The sequence below is a fragment of the Ciconia boyciana genome, chromosome 4 (assembly GCF_034638445.1).
Source record: "Ciconia boyciana chromosome 4, ASM3463844v1, whole genome shotgun sequence".
Taxonomy (NCBI): Eukaryota; Metazoa; Chordata; class Aves; order Ciconiiformes; family Ciconiidae; genus Ciconia; species Ciconia boyciana.
This window is the reverse complement of record NC_132937.1, coordinates 38,981,904-39,006,419: the sequence shown is the minus strand read 5'-3', so window position 1 is coordinate 39,006,419 and position 24,516 is coordinate 38,981,904. Positions and strand designations below refer to the sequence as shown.

At 45.9% G+C, this 24,516-nt stretch overlaps 1 protein-coding gene across 1 annotated transcript; it reads left to right on the top strand.

The window, feature by feature from the left end:
• The first annotated feature begins 8,826 nt into the window (after nucleotides 1–8,826).
• On the top strand, nucleotides 8,827–12,282 carry HTR1A (5-hydroxytryptamine receptor 1A). The gene is made up of 2 exons (XM_072860070.1): nucleotides 8,827–10,247; nucleotides 11,382–12,282. The coding sequence occupies exons 1-2, from the start codon at nucleotides 9,158–9,160 to the stop codon at nucleotides 11,387–11,389; spliced, it is 1,098 nt and encodes a 365-aa protein (XP_072716171.1). The 5' UTR covers nucleotides 8,827–9,157; the 3' UTR covers nucleotides 11,390–12,282.
• The last annotated feature ends 12,234 nt before the right edge of the window (nucleotides 12,283–24,516 follow it).

Sequence of the window (24,516 nt, the reverse complement as noted above, 5' to 3'; positions counted from 1 at the left end):
AGAAGAATCTAAGAATTACTTTGTTCGGTTAGTGAATAAACTATGTTGTTTCCTGGTCCACATAATGAGAGTGTTGGATGGGGGAAAGGAGAATGCCCCACAGGTATTCAGACAGGAAGGAAGAAAGAGGTTCTTGCCATACTCCTTTTTCTTCTAAAGGAGATGGACAGAAACAAGTAACAACTGGCAGTTTACTCTCCCCTCTGGACAAGTGGAAAGGAGGAGATTAATTGCTCCTCTCATTTAAAGCAGCAAAGCAAAAAATTGCTTCTTTAAGTAATGCAATTATATATTGCACCAGAGTACAGGTGAAAGAAAGCTTATCTAGCCTTTCATGACTAACATAAAATGTGTCTTAGCAAGAAAAACTGTGAAGACCTTGAAGGATACATGATGTACTAGTACATAAAACACATTGTGACCCTTTTGTATGAACAGTCATGAAGATAAAACTATTGGAGAGAATGGAGAGGAAGGGTCTGGTTTGTTAGAATTTTCTTAACACCTTGTTCTCAGATTTTGTTTTGCAGTGGTGAAGATACTGGTGCTACAATGCTGAGTTCTTGGATGTAAGTAACTGGAGACAGCATCTAACAAAAGTAGTAAGGGCTAGCTTTGCAGCTAAGTTCATTATTGCAACGTGTGCCTATGGGCAAAATTCTCATCCTCACAAAGCCTGCTTGTAGATAAAGATTCCTAAAAGTTTTAGCAGGACACTGTGCACTACAATTACACTTTACAGCCTCCATGGTTGTAATGTGCCATTCAGATAGGTTTGAGGGCCTCAAAATTTTATCCCATCTGGTCAAATGAGATTGAAAATGAGGAATTGGTAACTAGGTGATCTCAGGCCAAAAAAAACCCATTTTTACTTACTTTGAACCTAATTGAAAACCTAACAGAAGCTGCAAAGAGGGAATTCAGATGACCATTGCAACTAGAAAGGGAATGTTGAGTGCCTGTGGCAGATGTGATGAAGGCCCTCAGAGTACAGAGATTTTGCCTAGCATTTAGGAGCTTATAAAGAGTGATTAATGGGATAGGAGAGCAGAGAAGAAAAAAAACATTGTGAAAGAACTAATGTCATCAGGAACAGCACCAGCATCCAAGAAAAAACACAAAAACCTCCATACTCTTAAGGGGGGCTTAAGGGGTGTTAAACTCTTAAGGGGGGTTAAACATTAAGATCTTAATGTTTAAGATCTGATCAAATCTCACTTAACTGTAGCTTTGTTAGCTTTGTTTTTTTGTAGTAGACAGGGTCTGTTTGGCTTATCTTGATAGTAAACTCACCCATTAGGTTATATAGTGTGACTCTCTTTGTGTTTCTAAGTGCCGTGGTTAACCAAAATACCTATTTGCCCTCGTTGTATGTTTTCTCTTGCTGGCCTCCTTTAAGAATCATCTGGTGAATGGACTGAAAATGAGGTGGGGGGCACTGGCCTGAGCTACTCATCTGTATCCTGGACATTTCCACTGGTCTGTTTTTCCGCTGGTGACTTCCCTGGTCAATTTAAGAGAGACCACATTGTTGCTGTGATGAATACATAGAACTGATTATTTCCTGGCAGCACCAAGCTCACATCTAGGCTCTAGCTGGATTCACAGACTGTGACCTCTGTCCAGCAGGTTTGTTTTGAACTGGCCTAATCCCATACAAACATAAATAAGAGGAGGTTGTAGTGGTGCCTCGCATCACCTTATACCCCAAAACTCGGTATTTTTTAAACTATTTGAAAATAAGACAGCAACTTCCTGAGGTTTCTCGCTCTGCTGATGGAATTAGATAGCTGAACTACTTTGGTGACAACAGGATAAGTAACACTCTTCTTAGCATTTGCTATTGGAAGGATTAAGAGGCTGTATGCTCAATGTGACAACTTTTGTGGATCTGTTTTTTTGGGATCTCTGAACTCCATTTGTTACATAGGGATCCTGGGTGATTAACTTAACCTGAATCCTGCTAGTTAGTAGGGTGCTTAAAAGTTAACGAGCAGCAACAATGAGTCAACCCTTATAAACTGACATCAAGTACGGGATGCTGCTAAAAGGGCTGTTTCTGCCTTGCACTGTGTCTTTGGCCATATACTCCAGCCGCCTCAAGCACTAGCATTTGTGCATGGTACACTGATTGTACTAGGAAAACTCATGAAAAAGAGAAGGGGTTTGCAGCTGAGTAATTCCTCAAGAGCACGTTTCATTCCAACAGGAAAACAAGACAATCTTCCTCCACGAACAAGGTCCCAGGTTCCTGGGGAGACACGATGGGTTAGTACTGTGCCAACTAATGCCCTAGGTAAAGGAGATTAATAGATCAGGAAAGACAATATCCTCATGGCCTTTGTCAAGGTCATTCTAAAAGCAGAGTCTGTGTGGGCCTCTATGGCTAGATGTGACTTGTCTCTGTGTAGATAAAATAAATTGGTTTTAATTTAAAAGGACAAAGTTAGTCTGCAAAGACAAGACCTTCCTAAAATTTAATGTCTACACATCAGCCCTGCTTTTTCCAAATTGTATTTTTAAAAATAATAATATCATATTCATTTTAATGTAAGGAAATTAAAATTAAATCATAATAACATCCTTTAAAAAAATGCACTTGGATTAATATACTGTTGAACTGCAGTCAATACTGTTGAGCTCCAGTCAGTGTGCATCAAATAGGAGAGTTTATATCCTTTATAAGCAATTATGTTGAAACTCTAGCTGCCATCTTTATTGATTAAGGAGACAATGATGCTACATAATTTACTTTTAATCTCTAGTGTAGTATTGAAGCTCTGACACAATAAGAGCAGAGGAAGTCATCAGTTGCTACACCTGCAATTCAATTGTAAGATTCAAGTACCTTAACTTTATTTTGGAAAATATTTATAAACTCATTTGGATTGGCCTGATATTTAAAGCTGAGGCCTGTAGAAGTTTAGCTAGAGAAATTGGATGTTTTTTCATAACTTGCTGTTATTTGAGAATAATTTGTCTCTTACTTTGTCTCCTCTGAAGAGAAATAATATATGTATATAAAAGCAGCAAAAATGTCCCTTGCAATAAAAACCTTTGGGGCATAAATATCCTTAAACTAAAATTTATTTGAAATTCTTTTAATGCTCTTTGTATAAAATTCCTTCTCATCTAGAAGCTAGTCCATATTTTTTGGGGGGAGGTTGGGGTGAGGGTGGGGAGAACAAAACAAAAAAATCTTGAATGTGTCCACTAAAATGTATCCATAAATAAAGGAATTAATAAGTGAAAAAATAAAAATGCTTGCAAAGTTTGGAATGTATTGGCAGTCCTTGTTTAAACAATCATTCAAATATTGTTTAATACCTGGAAAAATTGCTTAAGTTCTATAATACTACTGGAATCTGGTATGTATTGTCAGCAAATGCTTTAAGCCAGTTGTGTATTTTGCTCTAAGATGAATGCGAATGTTAAGTAAATAGATAGAATAATCTTAATTAGCTACAAAAAAAAGACTGATTTAACCAAGCTGCTCAGTGCTAGTCAGCAATTTTAGAATTGTATAGTGGATGTTATTAAGATGATTTATTTACAAATTTCAGTTGAGAAAAAATTACTTGTGAGCTAGTATTTTTAATTAAATTATTAATATCAGATTATAGTTTTTAAGAAACCATTTAGCCATGTTCTGGATTCTTGGGACTGCATTGCACCACACAGGTGATTCTTAACCACCTACAAAATCTTTCTTCGCAGAGACCAGCTCCTAATGCACCAGCTCTGTGTATTGCTCTCCCTTGTCTCTGACACAGGAGATGTGCTGATAAAAACCTCAGCATAGCTGGAACATTGCTTTGTTCTCCACAGCATGATTAGAGTCGACTAAGTAGATTTTCTCAGAGTTTCTCTGGGATCAAATCCGTGCCTAGCAGCTTAAGTATCAAGAAAATGCACAAACGGTTAAGAGACAATCTTCCAGCTCTTTCTTTGTCACAGCTGCACTGCATACAGAAGGGGCAACACAGAAAATTTAGCCTAAAGTCCAGTTTTCCCAGAATGTCAAAATTCTGAGAAGTTTCTATAAATTTATGAAAACTTATGTTTGAACAAATATGCTTCCAAGTCTCCTTCCTTCACAGAGGAATAATATTAAAGTGAACATCTTGCAAAATTCATCTTAAACTTCTAGACTTGCATAAAAGCTGACCCATGATTTTGATAGCAGGCATCACTAGTAACAGTTTCACTTCAGTGACACCACTTGAATATACATAACACATTCATTTTGGATGAAATGTTTATCTACTCTTCTATTACTTCTAGGACTGTGAGGTGGAATGAATTATCCCTTTTTGAGGGTTATGCTGAGTTATGCTATAATTTTAGTTACTACTGTAAGCTCTTGTCAGAGAAAGGCAGAAATAGCAAATAAATACTTGTGTATCTAAATAATTCGTTTCTGGCCTTAATAAAAATGATGAACGTGAGACTTGTGGTAAGGCAGCTGAATGGAATGAGAATAGGACAGTGGAACTTGCAGTCAGCTCACCATTGTCTAGGATGATAGTGGCAACTGGGATATCTCAGACAACGAAAAACATGGTTAATAACATGGGAAACATAATAGACAGACACTCCATCATTCTGAGATGGTGGTTATTCCTGTATCTTCCAGGTTATTCCTCTGGGTTATTGGGCCCAGATTATTGATCTGGTTCTAACTGTGCAATGAAGAGGGAACAGGAATCTGACTGGGTTCAGTGCTGAGCCACCAGAAGCTGAATTAGCAGTGTGTGAACCCAGCTGTACCACTCCCAAGACCTGTTAAAGCCATGAAGCAGCACTGCTGCTTTGGCATGACTGGCACCAGAGCTAGCAGATCTTTCCAGGCCTGACCTTGGGTGTCACTGTTCAGTGTTTGCAGAACTGAGAATGTTAAGGAGCATGTTGAGAGACATCTCAGTACCTTGCAGGACGTAACTCAGCCCTGAAGCTTAGTGCTGTGCTGATGCTGTTACCTCTGTTAGACCTGAGCTGATTCTTGCAGAGCTACTGGAATGTCTCAGCACTGCACAGCTCCTAGTGGGCCACAGCTAGCCAGCTCTGAGTTGGCTGGACAGGACTGCATGGAGAACTAGCCAGCCCACCTCCATGCCTCAAAAGGGAAAAAATACTGAGATGGCACAAAGGTGATGCAGAAGTTGGAAATGCAGGCTTCCTTACTGTGCTATTGCACTGAATTTGTAGTGTATTGGTTCTGAGCAGACTGATCGTAGGATTCAAGACAGATTTTTTCCCCTCTTCATATATGAGTTGGATGTGCAACGCTTCACAAACTGGCCATAGCTAGAGATAGGATACAGGGAACAGTTCTGCTACTGGTACTGAAAGTCACTTAGGTTCCTGGCTGATTCATCTTGTCCACAAAGTCAGGACTAAACAGATTGCCAGACTTGGACTCATTTTAATCCAGAGCAGTTTGACTGAGAGCTATGCAGCTATAACAGTAGCAATGGCCTTAAACTTTTCTGTCCCCTTCTTATAGTTTTTGGTCTTTTACAGTACAAAGCTTAAATTTGTTAAAGTACTGTGAAACATTTTGTGCTTTATGAAAGGTGGGAGCAGATTATCCTGAAGCGGATCTCACAGTGAAATGTGTGTGCTTGCGTGAAAGGGATGGGTTTCACGGTCACTTCAGCCATGAAATTCTTGTTGGCTTTTCTGTACTTTAAAGTTATAGCTGTTCTTCAGAAGGTTTTGAACAGTGTGGAGTAGTGCTAATTCCTTGGCTGTGTTTCCAAGGTGCCTAATGAGAAAATTCAAGAAGGCTGTAGTTGGTAGGTTGTCTCCTGGCATATCTTTCCTTCCACCTGTTTGGAACTTCTCTCACAGAAAACTGCACATACTGGATCAGTTTCAGTGAACTGAAATTTTTAATTTCCTTTAGCTCCCTAGTAAAGCCCATTCATTTTGAAACCATTACTGGAATATAATTTCTTGAATAACACAAATGCTGTATCTTATCCTGGTGAATAGTAAAAAAACCCTAAGACCCAAATCCTTTTCAAACCAAAGTGTAATATGCAACCACATGAACCAAATGCTGTGATCAAATTGTAGCATTTCAGTTTTACTTGGCAAATAGATAATACAGTCATAATCTGAGAGCATCAAGAATACATAGCTCTCCCTTTTTTTGAAATGTGTAGAGTGAAATTGCTCAGGAAAGCATCTTCCGCCACAGTTGTTAATGCTTTTTCTTTCTGTACTTACTGAGGAACCTCTTGTTTGCTGCAGCTGTGTCATAACTGAGTAACATTAATATTTTAATTGGACTTTTTAAGACCGTGCGGTGTTAAGGTTTCATTTACTCTCAAGTCAGCTTGGATTTTATGAGTCTATGGCTTTTCCTTAAAGAATTTCCCTAGGCGCTTCACCTAGGTTATCTAAAGACATTAGCACATCATTTAGTTGCTTGAAAGTTTAACCGGCATTTTGCTGTTTAAATGCTTAGTAGGATTAAAGACACTATCACATCAAAAGAGTGAGTTTTCCCTTCGTCTACATCTTCCACCTCCTACTCCCTCCCCTTCCTCCATAGTTGCCTAAATTGCTTCTCAATTTAATTCAGAGTGAAATGACTTTCAGTCTCGGAACAAAAAATAAATTCAAGAAGTAAAGCCGATTTAAAAGATTTCAATTGAAAAAGGACCCTGGCGACTTTTCCCCTCTGGAATTTCTCGGCAAAAAGTGTCTGGGATTGACTTCCCTTGGCCATGTCAGCGCAAAACACCTCTGGAAACAGTTTCCCAAGAGCCCTTCGTGGACTCCTAAAACCCACATTCCCCGTAGCTTTGAAACGCTAATTTCAGGCTAATCTAATTATGCTAATGACTTGCCCACCATCATGCAAGAAAGCTGGGACAATCTCCTTGAGATTTTCCTGCCTCCCAGACATGCACTTTCTTCATTGCATCAGGCTGGCTCTAAACAGCAAGTAGCACAAACTTCGATTTCACTGAAGGGAAATGGTCTTTAAATAGGCAGCTGCTTAGAAGCCATCCGTGCCGTACGTTTGAGGAGACATTAAAAAGAAAATAGGTTTTGGTAATGAAGGAGCAAAGCATACGTAAATATCGATTACGTTTTGTCTCAACAGTGTAAGTCTTCATTCAATAGGGCACAGAGCGTGTAAATGTTAGTACGATCGGCTAACACAACGGGCATGCGGGGGTGCAAGCTCTGCTCCGCTTATCCAATGCATCCCTGAGCCTTGATCATTTATAGTAGAGATCGCAAGCCTAGAGGGGGAGAAATGTAACCTGATGCCCTCGTGAAGAGGAACTGGCCGAAATCTGTCCAAATGTTGTGAAGTCGTGAACTCAGCCTTATTTTTAAGTGCTGACTGAGAGAAGATGAGGAAACCTGAGCGTATGCATGCCAGGCTCTGTGATCCTCATCTCAAGTTTGATGAAGTTAGAATTTGGCAAATCTTCCTGTTAAGCAATTACTTATTTGGCTTTCTGCGTTTTCTGAGCTTGCATGGCACAATTACAAAGCAAAGTGAAAGATCTCGCATCGTTAAAAATACTGAGCCGCAAAACAGTAGAAAACCTGCCACAGGAGTTACGTCAGAGGACTTTCTTTTACCTTTCACGGACAGCTAGAGTTAAGCCTGTCAATAACACCACTTTCTTTTTCTTTAAATGACAGATGTTTCCCAGGTTTGTGATTGTTTGTTCTATTTACTGGATATTAACTGATTTGCTTGTGATGTGTCAATCTGACACTCTATTTTATTCAAGATTGTTTCCAGAGATATTTTCCTCATTTCACTTTCAGACTCAGCCTTTGCCCATCCTATCGGGACGAACTGTAATGCATTTTTTTTTCTTTTTTTTTTTTTTTTTGTCGTTGGTGTTGTTGTCTTGAGAGAACAGTGATTTCAACAGTGTGTTGCACTGTAATTCCCGTCTCGGGAGGGCCAGGGGGCAATGCCGTTTTTCTGGGACAACTGGACGGCGGGGAGCCGCGCACTGGCGCGTAGCCCCCGACGGCAGCGACCGCCCTCCCTGCAGGCAGGACCCTGGGGCGAGGGCATGAATCATCACGAACGGGACTTTCACCGCTACAGTACTCGTAAGCGACTGAGCAGGAGCCCTGCCCGGCACTGGGCTGTACAGCAGTCCCTCCCGAGACACCCATGCGGCACTGCTGCCCGTGATCCCTCTCTCCATGCTCCCAAGGCGGCATGGCTGGTGCTGCTCCCCGGGCAACCCCGGCAGCACCATGCCCGCTGCGGCCGGAACGGCGGACGGGCGGGGGGCGAAGGTGCAGCCCCGCAGAAAGTCCCGCCGGCCCCGCGGCCGGAGGTGCCCGGCTAAGGCCCCCCCGGCCGCCGCGCCCTCGGGCCGCCACCGCCCGCCTGCAGGTGGCGATAAGCACCCCCGGCGCCACCCGCCCCGGCACCCCGCGGTCGCAGGCAGCCCTGGGGTGTGCGGTGCCCCCCGCCGCAGCCGGCAGTGCCTGGCCACAGAAAGCCTTCCCCCGCCTCGCACACCCCGCAGAAGCCCCGGCACCGGTCCCGAGGGGAAGCCCAGAGCCCCCGCTGCCCGGGGCGGAGCTCCGGGAAAGAGATTTGGGGGGGGGGGGCCGGGGTGATTCGTGGTGGGTTTCTCTGTGGTGTCCCCCCCCAGCGGGGAGGGGGCGGCGGGGAGTGACGGACACCGGCGCCCACCCGCCCGGTTCGCCGGCGGGGCCTGGGAACGATGGCGACCCAGCGAGACCCCCCCCGCGGAAGGGCGGGATGGGAGGGGGGACGGAAGGGGAGGGGAAGGAGGGAGGGAGAAAGCGAGGGGAGAGCGGAGAGGCAGAGCAGGAAGGAGCGGCGCGGGAGAGCGGCGGAGCGACGGGCAGCAGCTCGGCGAACGGCGGCGGGAGGGCCGCCCCCGCCGCCCGGGGCTGCGCGCTGGGCAGAGGCGGCGGGGATGGGCGGGCGCGGGGCGGCTCCACCAGCCGCCGTCCTCCGAGCCTCGGCCGCCTCCCGCCGCGCTATATAGGGGAGGGAGGGGTGGCGGGGGGGGGGTGCCCGGCGTGGCCAAAGCGCACGGGGCGGCGATGCCTCCTGCCAGGGGAGCGCACAAGAGACCGGCGCCTCTTCCCATGCCCGTCTCCTGAAGCGACCCCCCCACCCGGCATGGATGTGGCCAACAACACTACCTCCCCAGAGCGCTCCCCCGAGGGGACAGGCGGCCCCGGCCTCGCCGAGGTGACCCTGAGCTACCAGCTGTTCACCTCCCTGCTCCTGGGCACGCTCATCCTGTGCGCCGTGAGCGGCAACGCCTGCGTGATCGCGGCCATCGCCCTGGAGCGCTCCCTGCAAACCGTGGCCAACTATCTCATCGGCTCGCTGGCCGTCACCGACCTCATGGTGTCCGTGCTGGTGCTGCCCATGGCGGCCCTCTACCAGGTGCTGAACAAGTGGACGCTGGGGCAAGTCATCTGCGACATCTTCATCTCGCTGGACGTGCTGTGCTGCACCTCTTCCATCCTGCACCTGTGCGCCATCGCCTTGGACAGGTACTGGGCCATCACGAACCCCATCGACTATGTCAACAAGCGGACTCCCCGGCGGGCCGCCGTGCTTATCAGCCTGACCTGGCTCATCGGCTTCTTGATATCCATCCCGCCCATGCTGGGCTGGAGGACGCCCGAGGACCGCTCGGACCCCGACGCCTGCACCATCAGCAAGGACCACGGGTACACCATCTACTCCACCTTCGGCGCCTTCTACATCCCACTCCTCCTCATGCTGGTGCTCTACGGCCGCATCTTCAAGGCGGCCCGCTTCAGGATCCGCAAGACCGTCAAGAAAGCGGAGAAGAAGAAAATCGCCGACACCTGCCTCACCCTCTCCCCGGCCGCCCTGCAGAAGAAAAGCAACGGGGAGCCTGGCAAGGGCTGGCGGCGGACTGTGGAGCCCAAGCCCGGTGCCTGTGTCAACGGCGCGGTGCGGCAGGGCGAGGACGGGGCCGCCCTGGAGATCATCGAGGTCCAGCGCTGCAACAGCTCCTCCAAGACTCACTTGCCGCTGCCCAGCGAGGCGTGCGGCTCCCCGCCGCCCCCCTCCTTCGAGAGGCGCAACGAGAAGAACACGGAGGCCAAGCGGAGGATGGCTCTGTCCCGGGAGAGGAAGACTGTCAAGACCCTGGGCATCATTATGGGCACCTTCATCCTCTGCTGGCTGCCGTTCTTCATCGTGGCGCTGGTCCTGCCCTTTTGTGACAGTAAGTGCTACATGCCCGAGTGGCTGGGGGCAGTCATCAACTGGCTGGGCTACTCCAACTCCCTCCTCAACCCCATCATCTATGCCTATTTCAACAAAGACTTCCAAAGTGCTTTTAAGAAAATTATCAAGTGCAAATTTTGCAGGCAGTGAAGCCCGCCCCTCGGGGACGGGGCAGCGGGGGCTCCTGCCACTCGCTCCATCCGCCTGGCCCCCGCCGCAGTGTGCCCCCCGCCCAGCCCCTCTCCAGCGCCGGCATAAGGGCGGGGGGCTCCGGGACCCCCCTCCGCAGCGCGCCCGACCCCCTCGCTCCTCCGCCCGTCGGACAAGCCCCGCGGGGCAGGGCAGGGGAGGGCAGGGGAGGGCAGCGCAGGGCAGTGCAGCGCAGGGCAGGGCTCCACCGGGGCGGCGGGGGATGCCCGGACCGGGAGGGCTCCGCGGCCGCCCTCGCCTCGCCTGGCCTCGCCGGGGCTCCGCTGCCGGGCGCCGGCGCTCCCGCCTCCCTCCCACCCCTCCATCATTCTGGGTAGACTTAGGGTTTGCAGGTCGTTGCTTGTGGTCGCTGTAAACCACAGGTCTGCCCGAGTAGCATCGGTAAAAATAAACCACCCTATGCAGAAAACCTCCTTGTCGGGGGTTTTTCTTGGATTTACGAGGAGACGGCGGCGGGCTCAGAGTCCGACCTCGGTCTGGCGGTGTGAGTATGGAGGCTGAAGGCGACTCCCCGAGCTGAGGAAGGGGCTTTGGGCTCTTCGCTTCCCAGGCTGTGAAACCACGAAGTACATTTTCTTGGGGGAAAAGAGAGAGCGTTTTGTAACCTTGCAAGGTACTTCCAGCAACATCCCCGTCTGCGTTACGTGTGTCTAACAGCTCTCCTGCTATGCTAGGACCTTCCAGTTCATCGGGCTTCCCTTCGTTACAGCGTGGGGAGGTGATGGGGCTTAAACCCCAACCGCACGCCTCATTTATGGAGATTTTTTTTTAAACGCCTTCGACCGAGGGTTTCCCACCAAGGGAAGGCTTGGCGCTGCACGACTGTCCTCGCGTTCACCGCGCACTCGGCGGCACAGGGAGTTGAAGCAGCCTGCGAAGTCGCGTTTCTTTCTTTCTTTTTTTTTTTTTTCTTGTTTTGAAGCCGCTTGAAAGTTTCTCCGGAGACGTTGGGGATGCTTCGGAGGCAGCCAGCTTCGGAGGCACATTTTGTTCGGGGGATAAAACAAAACAAACTACACAAACAAACAACAACAAAACGAACCAAACCGATCAACCAAAACATTGCCATGTGCTCCGTGGCAGTAGGGGAGGGGCTGACAGCATCCGCCGGCGGCAGCCGCGGGTGGCGAAAGCGGCATCTCGGCGCAGGCTGGGACGGGGCAGGGTCTCTCCTCCCCCGGGCCAGCCCCGGCGGGGGTAAGCACGACCCTCCCCGCAAGCTGAGAGCCACGGCGAGAAGCAGGCAGTGTCGCTACGATGCCAAGGGCCGGGAGAGCCAAACCCGGCCTGACTGGTCTCCGCGGCGGCTCCGCAAGCCTCCCCCCGCAGAGGGTCCCCCCGTCAATCCCAGATGCTTGGCCCCAGGAAACCTGGGGTGCTTCCCCTTCCCCGCCTGGCCCGGGGTTGGAGCAGGGCGGCAGGACAGCCTTGCCCGCCGCACAGCCCCCCTGCCCGCCCTGCCACCCCGCTCCTTTCCTGCCGAGCCCCTGGCTCTCCCGCCGGCTGCGGGGTACTGGCGCTCTCGGGCCGGGGGGGATGGCGCCGGGCCGGATACGGGCACTGGGCCGGCTGCCGCGTACCTCTGCGACGGGCTGCCTGAAATGAATGCTTGACCAAATATATATATATTTTTTCCTGTTTATTTTTGTGTAATCTGTGTTACTTGTAGGAAAAAGGGAATGTTAAATCTGTGCGTCACGTGAATGTAAGTGTCCAGTCATTTCTGAATTTCAACCGCTTACATTAAATGACAATAGTGCTTTTGACAGCCTCAGATATATAGCTGATTTTCTGAAAATCTTATTTGACCTCATTTTCGCAATTAAAGTGATCTTTGATCTTACCTGCTCTTTGATCACTCCTAACCACCCGTGTCCTAGATATTCCTTAAGTGCCGGCCTGTCAGAAGAGTCAGCCTGCAGCAATTAGGGACCCGAAACTTCCCCTGAGTGCTCGGATACCCTGTGACTTTGGGAGCCCTACCCGCCGGGGGTGCGTGCTGGGCAGAGCCGCCGGGCGCCTCGGGGCGGGGGCGGGAGCGGGGACGGGAGCGCGCGGCCGCGCCGGCGGGGGAGGACGCGCCTCGGTGCGGCGGGAGAGCTGCCGTGGAGCGGGGCTTGCTCCTCTCGCCGCCTCCTCCCCCGAGTCCCGCCGACTTCTGCAAGTGCGTTTCTGCACGTTTTGCCCTTTAAAATTTTGGGGTTTTTTGTTTGCAAACCTTCCTGCAACAAACTCCTCGGCAACGATCCCAGCTGGGAGAGCGTGGCCACCCTGCGGCCCCGCACGACAGACCACGCAGGGTCCCGCCCTGCGCCCCGGGGACCGGCGCCTGACTGCGGGACGGGGACCGCCCGACGCCGCGGAGAGTCCCGGAACCTCGAGGCAGGGCCCACCCGCAGCCGCATCAGGCAAGGCGGCAAGAAGGGTGCAGCTCCTGTGCCCCCTTAATCTGCCTCCCACCCCGCTGCAGGGCGAAGGATGGCGGGAGCACGGGCATGCTCCCCGAACCCGCGCCCGAGGCTGCGAGATGCCCCAGCCGCCCTGTGCCGCTGCCGGCCGGGGCGGGAGCGGGGGGAACTGCGGAGCTCGGGAGCGCAAATCCCTCCGGCGGGCGCCGGGAGGCGAGGCGCGCCTGTCCCCCTCCAGCCTCGCCGCCCGTCTCCCCGTGCGGGCGCCCGCTCCTTGCACGGACAGGACGCCGGGGACCGCGGACCCCCGGGTCCCTGCACCGCGGTCCCCGGACCCCCGCCACCCTCCTCCGGGCGGAGGGCCCGCGGGAGCGGCGCAGGGCACCGGCGCCTGGGTGCCCGCCACCGTCAGCCTCTCTGCCTCTCCTCGGCGGCGAAAAGAGCTCTCCGGCGGCTCCCCGGCCCGCGGCATGGCCAAACGGGCCGGACCCCGGAGGCGCCCGCGCCGGGCCGGCACCCTGGTGCCCCGGGCGGCTCTCGCCGCTTCCCCTGCCGGGATGCCGGGACGTTCCCCGGCCCGCGGCGCTGGACAAGCCGCGACGGAAATATCGCCCCTGACCTCAGTGGGGACAGCATTTGTCTGAACAGTTTTACATTTCTCACTCCTTCTGTTGTCTCTTCTCTTTTTCCTCCCTTGTATTAAATTCTGTAATGTGGAGGAAACGGCCTGCTTTAAAAGATGGGCCTTTTTGTTTCTGTGCTGCAGTTTTCAAATTCCTAATTTGATTTCCACTAAGTTTAAAAAAACCCCAACCACACAGAGGATATAGTGTTTTTTTTTAAGGGAGAAATCAATTCTATATTAAATCAATATTTGTGGTTGATTGCAGTATTTTATTTGCTCCACTAACGAGCAACCTCCTCACAGTTTAAAGAGCTTCATTTCAGTTTTAAAGGACCTGTGGAAGCTCAAACAGTGAATAAAGAAAAATCCAAATAGAAAGCAAAAGGTTTTATGTTTTAAACAGAGCTGCAGAAAATTGAGTTTTAACAACTTGAGTCAATTGTGAATACCAAAGATGGGCATAGATATAAAGGCTTTAACCTTTTCTTCCTTTAAAAATGCTTCTTTAAACTGCTGTAAAATTAGAAGAAAGTTTCATAACTTTGAATTTTCTCTGCTCTGTGGCTCCAGTCCAGGCTGAATTTGGGTCTGAATCACACATCTGACAAGAAGCACTGGCAGAGCAATCCAAGCACACTTACACTGGCCCACTGTACTTACGGCTGAGGCTGGGGAGGTGAAGGGGTAGGAAAAAGGGAAAGACATGCTGGCATAATCTATATTTGATCAAACTGCAAAATGGATTTTGTGACCATGCAATTTCATCTATCTGAGTAGAAATCTTCCCCATAAAATGTTTAAGACTCCCTACTTTTCCCTGACATTCCCATCCCAACAGAAACATACTGTAGGTCTGGTAGAAAAAACAACAAAATCCCCCAAATAAATGTCCCTCAATCTTCCCATAGTTAAAAATCTCGTCTTTAGAAACTGCAGTTTCAAACATTGCTCAGGGCACCACTGTGAATCTTACATTAAAACACATAACCAAGAAATAAATCCCTCAGAGAGAAGAAACAGAAAAGAATGCTGGGGGTGAATTTCTCTTTCATAGCTGGTCAGAGAAGCAATTTTAATAGTAAAGGTCACTATTACCTCTTTGGGTGTGGCTGGAGAAAATCCAATATGGCTATCATGTAGCATGCGAACAGTCCTAGCATGGCTCTGTGAAATCTAAAAACGATCACCGCTCTCATACTTTCAAAAAATACTGTGTCTTCTGTGTTTCTGGATCTCAGCCCAGGTCACCCGGCTTGGGTATATGTTGCTGTGAGTCTCACCTTACCTTCTACTACTTCTCAGGAGTAGTCTCTCTGTTCTCTCTGAGTTCTCTCTGGGTAGCCAGTGTGACTTCCAGCCACAAAGAGGGGCAACTCTGCAGCATGAAATTCTTTCTGTTGGACTGGAAGCAAAAAACTTTTGGTGCGTGATCCTTTCCATAGCAAGAATGTAGTCTACGCTATTTGACTTAATGGGGTGGCTTCTTGACTTGGGCAGTGAGTGACAGGATATTTGTTGGTGTTTTCATACCTCTCTCAATTAAGAGAAAAGGCAAATGCTCAGGCACACAGAGGACTGGCGACTCAACCCTTACAAATACTTACACGTGGCCACAAATCCCAGCCTTGCAGATGTCTGTGCCAAGTTAGTTTGGCAGGCTCTCAGCATTGTCCTGCAGAATGTAGATGAGGGATTGGAACAGATGGATTATAAAGTATTTTAAAAATTACTAAACCTGAACAAAATTCGATAGGACTACAAAAAAATGAGAAAAAGGCACATGACCATCCAGATGGTTCCTGCAAGCTTCACAGACCTGCTGAAAATAGTGAGGAACTTTTAAGGAAAAAAAATATTCTTACAAACAAACAAACAAACTGACAGACAAATGAACAAGGCACAAGAGTCTCGTAATGAAAATGCTGGCCAGCACAAGCAGAGGTCAGTATCTGCTCCTGCTGTAATAACATCTTGTTTTATTGTTTGTGCTAAACAGCACTTGAAGCATCTTTTGCTATTAGGCAGAGTCAATATAATCCTTTCAAATCGACTTTAACATTTCAGAGCTATTTACACCCACTCTGCTGAAACGTAACTTACACACAGGATGATGTAAGCTGAAGGGTTATCTGTGGCCTATTTTAACTTGTACCTTGTTCCTACTTCTTAGCAATCCCACTGCCGTTGGTTTGGTGGGCGGACGTAGGCCTAAGGGATTGTGTACAGAACAGACTGGAGTGAATATCATACAGCATACGCTATACCATTTCACACATACCCTCACTAGGGAATGTCATGCACAATCTAATCTTTGAACTGAAATCTGCTTGGTAGGATGGAGTTGGCTATAGTCTTATGTTCAAGTGGCTCAGAAGGAAAACGCCATTTTTCAGTTTGGTATCTAAGTGGCTGGTTATGATTTTAAACTATCCAGTAACAAAAGAAAATAGATACAATGGTCCTCTACTTGAACTGCTGTGGTCCAAGCATAAGTCTTTTGAACCAAAGTGAGTTGTGAAATATTTGGGAAGCTATTAAATTTGACATGTAAACATTATGTCTTTGAAGTCAAGATCTCAGGAGACGTTTATTTCTAGGTGGGCTTTGGAAGAATACTGCCAGGTGAAGTGAAGCTGGCTTGGCTTTGAAGACAGACACCTGAACCATCAGATACAGCACCTGGACCACACTCAGAGGTGTTGCCTGGACTCAGGTTTGGCTAGCTCCCTGTCATCCAGGCGCTGATCTCAGGCAGAGATTGTGGAAAAGTCATGTCTAGTGCAGCTAAAATGCCAGGCTGGGTGTTGCCTTCAAATTGGCAGCCCTTCAGCTTCCATCCTCTTCCAGCCTCCTTCTCTAGCTTCCATATGTGGTGAATAGCATGGGCAATTCACATGGGACTGTCCAGGCTCTCCTGGGGGAGAGCTGCTGGTGATAGTCTTCAGGGTTTGCCCTGGAGGAGTTTTTTGGCACTTGCAGTCTCTTGAAGGCAAGAAAGGAGCAGTCAGAAAGTGAGAGCATCAGGACAGAGAATCAGCTCAGCCTGCTTTCAGAGAGGAGGCTTGACACTGAAGAGCAGTGTCAGGAATTTCTGCTCCTGAAATGGAGACGACTGCTCTCGTCACACTGGGCAGATTATTGTAAACCTCATGCCAGGCCAGTACTGAGCCAAAGAGGGTCTGATCTGGTCAAACTGCCCATTGAAAATTGCCTCCAGCACACTTTGCTCTTTGTCTTTATTGTACCCAGTGTTAAGAGCTACTGACAGCTTTGTTCAAGCCAGGCAGGTGGCTTTTCCTCCTGCCTTTGAATGCTCATCCATGGGCTCTCTCCCAGGCTCTGGCTCAAGCCTTGGAACTGATGCTACTGAGTTAGTGGCACACATCTGCGAGGGGTCATCTCTATTCAAAACAGCCTTGACTGTCTGGGCTCCCTGGAGTGCCTGCGGTTCTGGCCAGGGAGAGCTGAAAACTGCTGGTTGTATCCATGAATGTCATTCATGCTTTCAGGAGAGCTAATGTAGGCTGGACAGTAACACACTTTTGGGTTGGGCTTGGTTCACTACTTTTGATGTCCAAGAGTGTGCAATGTTTATAGACTCTGGCTTTTTCTTACCCTTTAAGAGGGGAAACTACCTATAACAAATCAGCAAAGCCCACTTAACTATAAAATAGATGCAGAGATTGTCCTTTTTGATAGGAGTTATATTTAAGATACACAGCTATTTTCTTTAATATCACATTTCTCTTTATTCCTGTGATGTGCATTTGTGGTTAGATGGCAATAGACTCGGAGGTAAAATTGGGAACTCCCAGGTTCAAAGCTCTCCTCACAAAGCATAATACGCAGTTTTAGCCATCTTATGTGCCAAGGAAGAAACATCCCGATAGAGAAAAAAAAAAAAAAGGCAGGAAACTCATTGGATCAAGTCTGCCCCTTGAAGAATACTGCTGTCTTCAGAAGAATTGCAGAAGGCATGAATTTAGTTTATTATGTCTTGAGCCAGGTGATATGCTACCTTATTTGTCACAGTTCAGTGCACGCACATTTAATCAAAACACCATACAGGTCAAAGAGGCAATTTTCCCCACTGTACTTCAATTACAGACAGTATTGTGAAAATCCTTGCGCTAGTTGCTTGAAAATGCCATTTTCAGTAGCCCTCAGAATTTATTTCCCCCCTTTCCTGTGGGCAATTCAGCCAATTGCTCAAAATTGCTGGGTAAAAGTTCTCTAGTTTTTCAAAATTACTACAGTGAAATTACTGTAAGATCTGTCCTTGAAGCCTGATTTCTTTGTGCAGTTCCATGAAACTTTTAAAAAAATCAGATTTGCACAAATTCTAGTCTGGCTTCAGCAAGGGAAACAGAGGGTAACAAGCACTCCCTGTCCCTCCACCAACCCCCGTACATAGCTGTGGCATTTTTAGTAGAGACAGGCAAAAAAATGCTTCCCTATGGAATTTAAGTAAATGTGTGTGGAATGTTTTTGAGAATGTTACAAGTTTTCACAGCATCACAACAGAATGTGGTCTGTTATAAAAGGTCACTGTAACAATATAAAAACAATATTTAAGTTATTAAAATGAAAGACAGGTAACAGCTTGTCTTACCTAGATTTAATAATCTCCTTTATGAGCCACTCAGTGGAGAAAAATGTTTCAAGCAATACAAAGTAGCAGCTGTGTTTAGTGACTTATGACATAGACACAGTTTATGTCCTATAATACATTGCTAATATTGACATAATGAAATTACGTGAAAATAGCGATGTAAAAGGCACTAACCATATTCAGAATTGAAATAATGTACCAATGTTATAGAATTTTACAGTATCTCATTAAAAATGTCATGTATTTTGTAAAAAAATGGTGTTTTGTCTAAACTGTTTTCTCTCCATCAAATTACTGTCCAGGCACAAGAGTTTCTGAGGCAGCAGTGCTGTTTACAGGAGAGATGAGCACTTCTAGATGTGCCTCTCCACCGCCCACCCCTGAAGTGCGCAGGGGCTCAGCCCCTGCCTTTGCAGGGATATCACCTTAGGCGTGGGGAGCTGCGTAAGGGACCTGCTTTGAGAGCACAATTTCTTGCGCAGTTCCCAGCTACCTGTAGGATACTGCAGTACTTACCCACTGCTAAGCATTGGTGTTGTGATGCCTTCCACAGAAAACTGCATCACTCCCACTGTAAAGTAAGAGATTTACATACCCGAACAAGTAATTGCAATAAAGGAAAATATTTATGAAAAGCATGCAAAGAATAAATAGATAAATTACATTTGGAATTGAAGTATTTTGTAAATAAAAAATGAGTAGGACTTGTTTTTACAAGTTTTTTATCTCTTTGCGACATCCAAATAAGTCTAGCGCTGCCCTAGGAAACATTGCTAGGTTGCTGAAGACAAAGGCAATAACTTGCTAAGAGAGAAAACTAGCAATGGATTATGGTGTAATCAGAAATGCACCTGCATGGCAACGAGCAGAGAACTTCAATAGCCTTCTGATATGTCACATAGACCTTTTTTTATTTCACTCAAATACCTAAAGTCCCAATCATGACTCACCTCTCCAGTTTGGAAACATTTTAATTTCTGTAGCTATGTTTTACCAAAACAGAAAAGGCAAAGGATAGTGACATATGCCTCGGAAGGAGAAACAATTACGTTTCATTCTAAGAACTTCCTTCAGATTTTGATAAATAGAGAGAGAAAAAAAAAGTGATGTTAATTCACTCATCATTCAGTCAACTTTTACTACTGTGTTTCAACAAGTAAGGGTGGTTATGGTCAGCACTCTCCTTGCATGGAAAGCTTCCTGTTTATTGAGCAATTGAATTTTTCCTTTCCTTTCCTCGGTGGATTTTAGGATTTATTGTAAGCAGAAGATTAATAGCAGTAATAGTAATGTGAAATAATGTAATACAGAGTAGATTACGATAGAGAGCAAAATAATTCACATATATAATCTCCAGTAGAAGTCTTTACAGTCAGAATAAAGATGTGCATTTTTTTTCTTTTCATTGGATTTGTAAAAAGTACTTGTAGAATTTTACCATTTTGTGTCGTAAAGTAACCCGGTAAATCTACAGTTCTAAAGCCAGTTATTATGATTATTATTCTGGAAGGCTACTGGGTTTTGGCATCACTGCTTATGAATAGGGATAGTAGTTGCTGTAATGAAAGTTTGTCAGTAAGATTGTAGAGTGGATCCATACCACATGCTGCTTATTATAAACTTGACTGGTTATGTCTTCTTCCGGATGTCATTCCCCAGGAAAGCTTGCACAAACATGCCAGCTTCTCCAAAGGATGTAACCTTGTCTTTGTTGTATTAGAGCCCCACAGAAAGCACTTTAATTTAAAGAATTTGCATCTGAAAACCAGCACATTGGATTCCTCCCAGAGTGTCACACACGGAGTGCAGCTCATCATTATACTCATGGTTGCTACATCCTGGCCCAGACTGTCCTGCTCTTGAGCTTAAGGCACTGATAGCTGCACAGCTGGCTACTGTTCTTCTGCAAGGTAAATTTTAAATAAACCCAGAATGTAAGACCTATTCAGGCTAAGACATAGGTATGACAGCTGAAGTACCCCTGGCATTGAAGACTACAAAGATCAATATAGAGTGCACCTGCTGTGTGCCTTTAAAAGGAAGAGGAAGGGACAAAACAAAATGTTTCTCCGTCTTTGCAACTTCATCCTTCTTTTCCTGAGGAAGCAGGTATAACAGCAAAAAAAGGATCATGTCAGAGGAAGCCTGAATTAAAAATCTAAAAGTAGCTATTTCTGTTTTATATTGAAATTGTGATTTGAAATTTAAAAATATGCATTTAATTCAGTCAATTTTGTTGAAAAAAATATTTGCATTACTTAAAAAAAAGAATCACCTAGTTCTAATTGAGGTATTATTTCATCACAAGTGTGGTAGCACTTTGGGCCCCTCTTGGTGAAGGGTGTTTGACTGTGCTGTAGGGCTGATTAGACGCTCATCAGAAAGCAGTCAAAAGGGCAAGAGACCTGCAGCAGTTCCAGTAGAAAATGGATTTTGGCTTGAACTTACTCAAAACCCTAAAAGACTGATAAAAGGGCTGTTGTTCCTGAAGCTTGAAGGTATTCTTGTGATCAGAATCACAAGGCACTGCAAGCAAGTCATATTTAATCCTTTGATACCAGCAATGGCCAGGACAGTCCATGCAGCCTTCTTCCTTTCCTTCTGATTCCCCATCAAAATAGGAAAATTGACAGGAATCACAATTCCTCTGTTTTGTTTGTTTGTTTATTTGTTTGGTTTTTTTTCAGTGTGCACAAGAGCAGCAGGAAGGAATGCAGGAGAATATCAGCACTTAATCCCTGTCCCCAACCAGGCAAAAGTTTAATAAAAAATGTATTGCAGCAGGATGAAATTCAAATGATAAACAAGCCTGGGATAAAGTCAGTCTCTGGAAGAAGGAAGAATGTAGGTGTAGGGAACTCCCCTATTGCACTCAACACTAGCATTAGATGAAATAAGCATCAGTTATCAGACACATCATTCATGCTGGCATTTTAAAAAATCAGATGGAATTAATTTTTTAAAAATGTTTTGACAGTGCCCTTCTACTATTGGTTTTATATGTTAAAGATATAACTTAATAAAAATTGGGAAGTTAATCATGGCGTGGATGAAACAGGCCTCAAGAGTGATGCCCAAGGCAAAATGCCTGTGGCTCAGTCCACTTGTAAATATCCAAATTTGCATACAAGAATTTTTGGTGAGAAGTCTCAGGGGGCAAGATGGAGCAGGACACGCTGGAAAAAAACACCAAATCCTTTCACCAGAGAAAAATCTTTCATCTTAACATTTATGGCCATGATGAGTGGCAGAAGGTTTAAAATACCAGGAGGAAGGCTGTTCTTACTCTGTTGCTAAATGTTAGGAAAGGAATTATTCAGATGCAGTGCCCAATGTTCAGGCAAGAGAGAATCACATAGTTTAGTTAAGTGCCAAATAAAGGCAGAGAGCTGGGCTATCTGCCTGCACTGAACCAGGAGCCTGTGGCTCTTTAAGTTCCTCTCTTTCTACTTGTCAGCCTTATCATGGTAACCTCAGTTTTACACAGCTATTTCTACCGACAGACCCGGGCTATCTCTCAATCACTGTGTTGGTGAAGAGGAAGCATTGTAAAATCATATATATATATATACATATGCATTTGCATTTGCATATGCAAATGCATATACAGTATGCATTTCAGCTTACTATCTACAGCAATTGTTATAGATGCTCACACTTCAGTTCTCTGTGGGTGTGATATCCTGCAGGTTGGAATACATCCCTTAGAGACAAATGGATTGTATCTGGAGCGGGATCCAGTTAGTCTCTTCCACTTATCACAGTTTGGATGAAGGCTTATGACTGCAAGACTTGGCAGACAGACAGTCAGACCACATTAATTCAAATGGGTTCAATATAAGGTTGGCTGAACTGTGTGGCTATCTGTACACCAGCAGATGCAGACTCTGATGAATGTGCTACACTGCCCAGCTTTGAAGTCTTACGTTTTTAGTACAAAACTACTGTAACTGTAAATTGCACAAGTCAGAAGCTAAATCTAAGGGAGGTGTCTGAAAAAGAAACAACCAAGGGGAATATTTTTCCACCTAGAATGGCAGCTGAATGTAGACCTCTCTAGGTTGTATTTTATCATTTGTTTGCCCAGGAAGTCAAGGCACCACGTCCAAGGAGCTGCTTCACATTGCTGTATCTGGATTTACTCTAGTGTCTTGCAGCTGCATAATTTAAAGGTTTACCATTAGTTTAAACCTGCATGTCCCTCAGTTTTAATCCTAGGTAAGGCTGCTTTACAGTTGAGTGAAGTTCCTTTGTATGGGATTTGCAGTGTCATGTAACCAGGAGTCATTTGCAAACAGTATTCATTATACAGGAGGGCCAGTAAGTGGCCAGATGGTATTTCCTCCAGGAACACTTTGTCAAATCCGGGCTCTCTGAGGTAGTGGTGTATCAAAAGTGCCCTCCTGTAAAAATCTAAGAGAGGTCAGTTAAAATGGGCCACTTCAGTGAAAGATGGTCAGAGCGCAGGTCTCTTCATCTATGTTTTACGACTTGCACCTTTGGGGTGGAGTGGTAGTTTCCAGAGCAGGATGGTATGGAAACTGAGCACTTGTACTTGCTTTCGTTATGTGTTTTCATACAGTGGTTGAAGTGGAGATACGTGTATTACTGGGAAGCAAAGTTGAACTGGTCATTGTGAACTAAATATTGAGAATTTTTCAGTTCTTTTTTCTGCTCACAAGCTATTAATTAACATACTCCATGCCATTTTGACACCCATCTCTTCCTGGTGCTGTAGCATTGCCACTGGGTTTGGAAAGCCACACTGGGCACTTTCTCCTAAGCATTTGGTGAACACATTCTGGTTTTGGGTGTTCATGAACTCTGGCGTTGCCCATCTCCTGTTCTTCATCTGTGGGTGCAGCTGACTGCCCATGTCACTTAGTATAGGCTCTGCTTCAGTATCAGAGAAGACTCTGTTTAGCAGCAGCGGAGGGGTGGCAGCAGCAGACGGGCTGTTGTGGATGGATATGCTCTTTCCTCAGGTGCAGTGCCTCCTGCTGTGGGAGGAGTTGTCCTTTGCCAAATGGTCACACAAAAGCTCCGCTGATACAGATGTTCACAACAGCTAGTTAAGACTGGTGTAAGAGCTACAGTTCAGAGTATGACTATTTGTAAAAAAGGTTTTTACAAAATTAACCAGCTCTATGTTTCATATGACTCCTCATTTGTATGTCATCTTTTTGCTGTATAAAACACGCTTAAAATGAATGTTAGTTATCTGTGTGAGCAAAACTAAAAGAACAAACAATGGAGTTAGTCACGTTTAATTATTGTTTATAGGTATATTATCTATAAATGCCTGATACCTTAATTCATGTGATGTTGAACAACCTGTTAATGATTTCCCTTAACCAAATGCAGATCTTTGCACACGAGTAAACAACAATTTATCTTAATTTAGTCTCTTTTCCTGTTTGCAAGGCCTTGTGGGTTGCACTGTAAAAAATTTAAGAGCTTTCAGAATGGGAGCAAAGTCAACTGTTAGTACTGGTATAAAATTGTACAAACTTTCTCTGAACATTCTTATTAACAAGATCGTATTAGCAATATACAAATAAAAGTAAATAAGAAAAGGGAACAAAACCTCTTACTCTTGGTTATGCAAATGTTGGTGTTTTTTGCATAATATATTTCACGTACATGGTATGTTTGTCCAACCACTCCATCCCTTTCTGTGGGTATTGCTGAAGGCTGTTAATGACCATTTCAGCCAGCTAAAATAAACTGTGCCACAATGAGGGCAGACCAGTACAGAGAACAAGTAAATTCAGCAGCTCTATCTTTAATAGTCTGTCTTTAATGCATGCCTCTCACCCCAACATCGAGACTCTGTGGCAGGCGCAGCAAGATCTGAATGGAACAAACACTTGAGCATACCTGGTCAGAGTTACCCTTTGCCTTTGTGTTTGGGCTGCTCCCATCAAGGCTGTGATAACTACTGGTGCTCCACAGCCTTTATTGGTCAAAGGACCACCTAAGACTTGTAAAAAATCATCTGAGATGGTCTAATTATTTTGAAAATAATCCACATACCGTTTTTCCAATGCTCACACCATGGTGTTAATTTTCAACCAAATATAAGCTGGCACACTTTCAATGTTTATTACTTTTCATCTTCCCCAATTTTATTCCTTTCCCATTTGCAGGGAGGTTTGTGTGTTTTCATAATGTTCTGCAGTTGTAGCATTTCATAATTTATGGCCCACTAGTGATTCACTGCACACAGATTGATAAATTGCTAGACAGGGACAATACAGGGGACATTCAGTCTTGTTTTTTTGTAGTCTCGTGAATATATTACTTTGGCTTTCAGAAATGTGTGGCCATCAGAATTAATTATTAAAAAAGTAATAGCCTCTACTCTCTCTGTAGATTTCTGAATAGAGAATACAGAGGTATTTTGACTTGT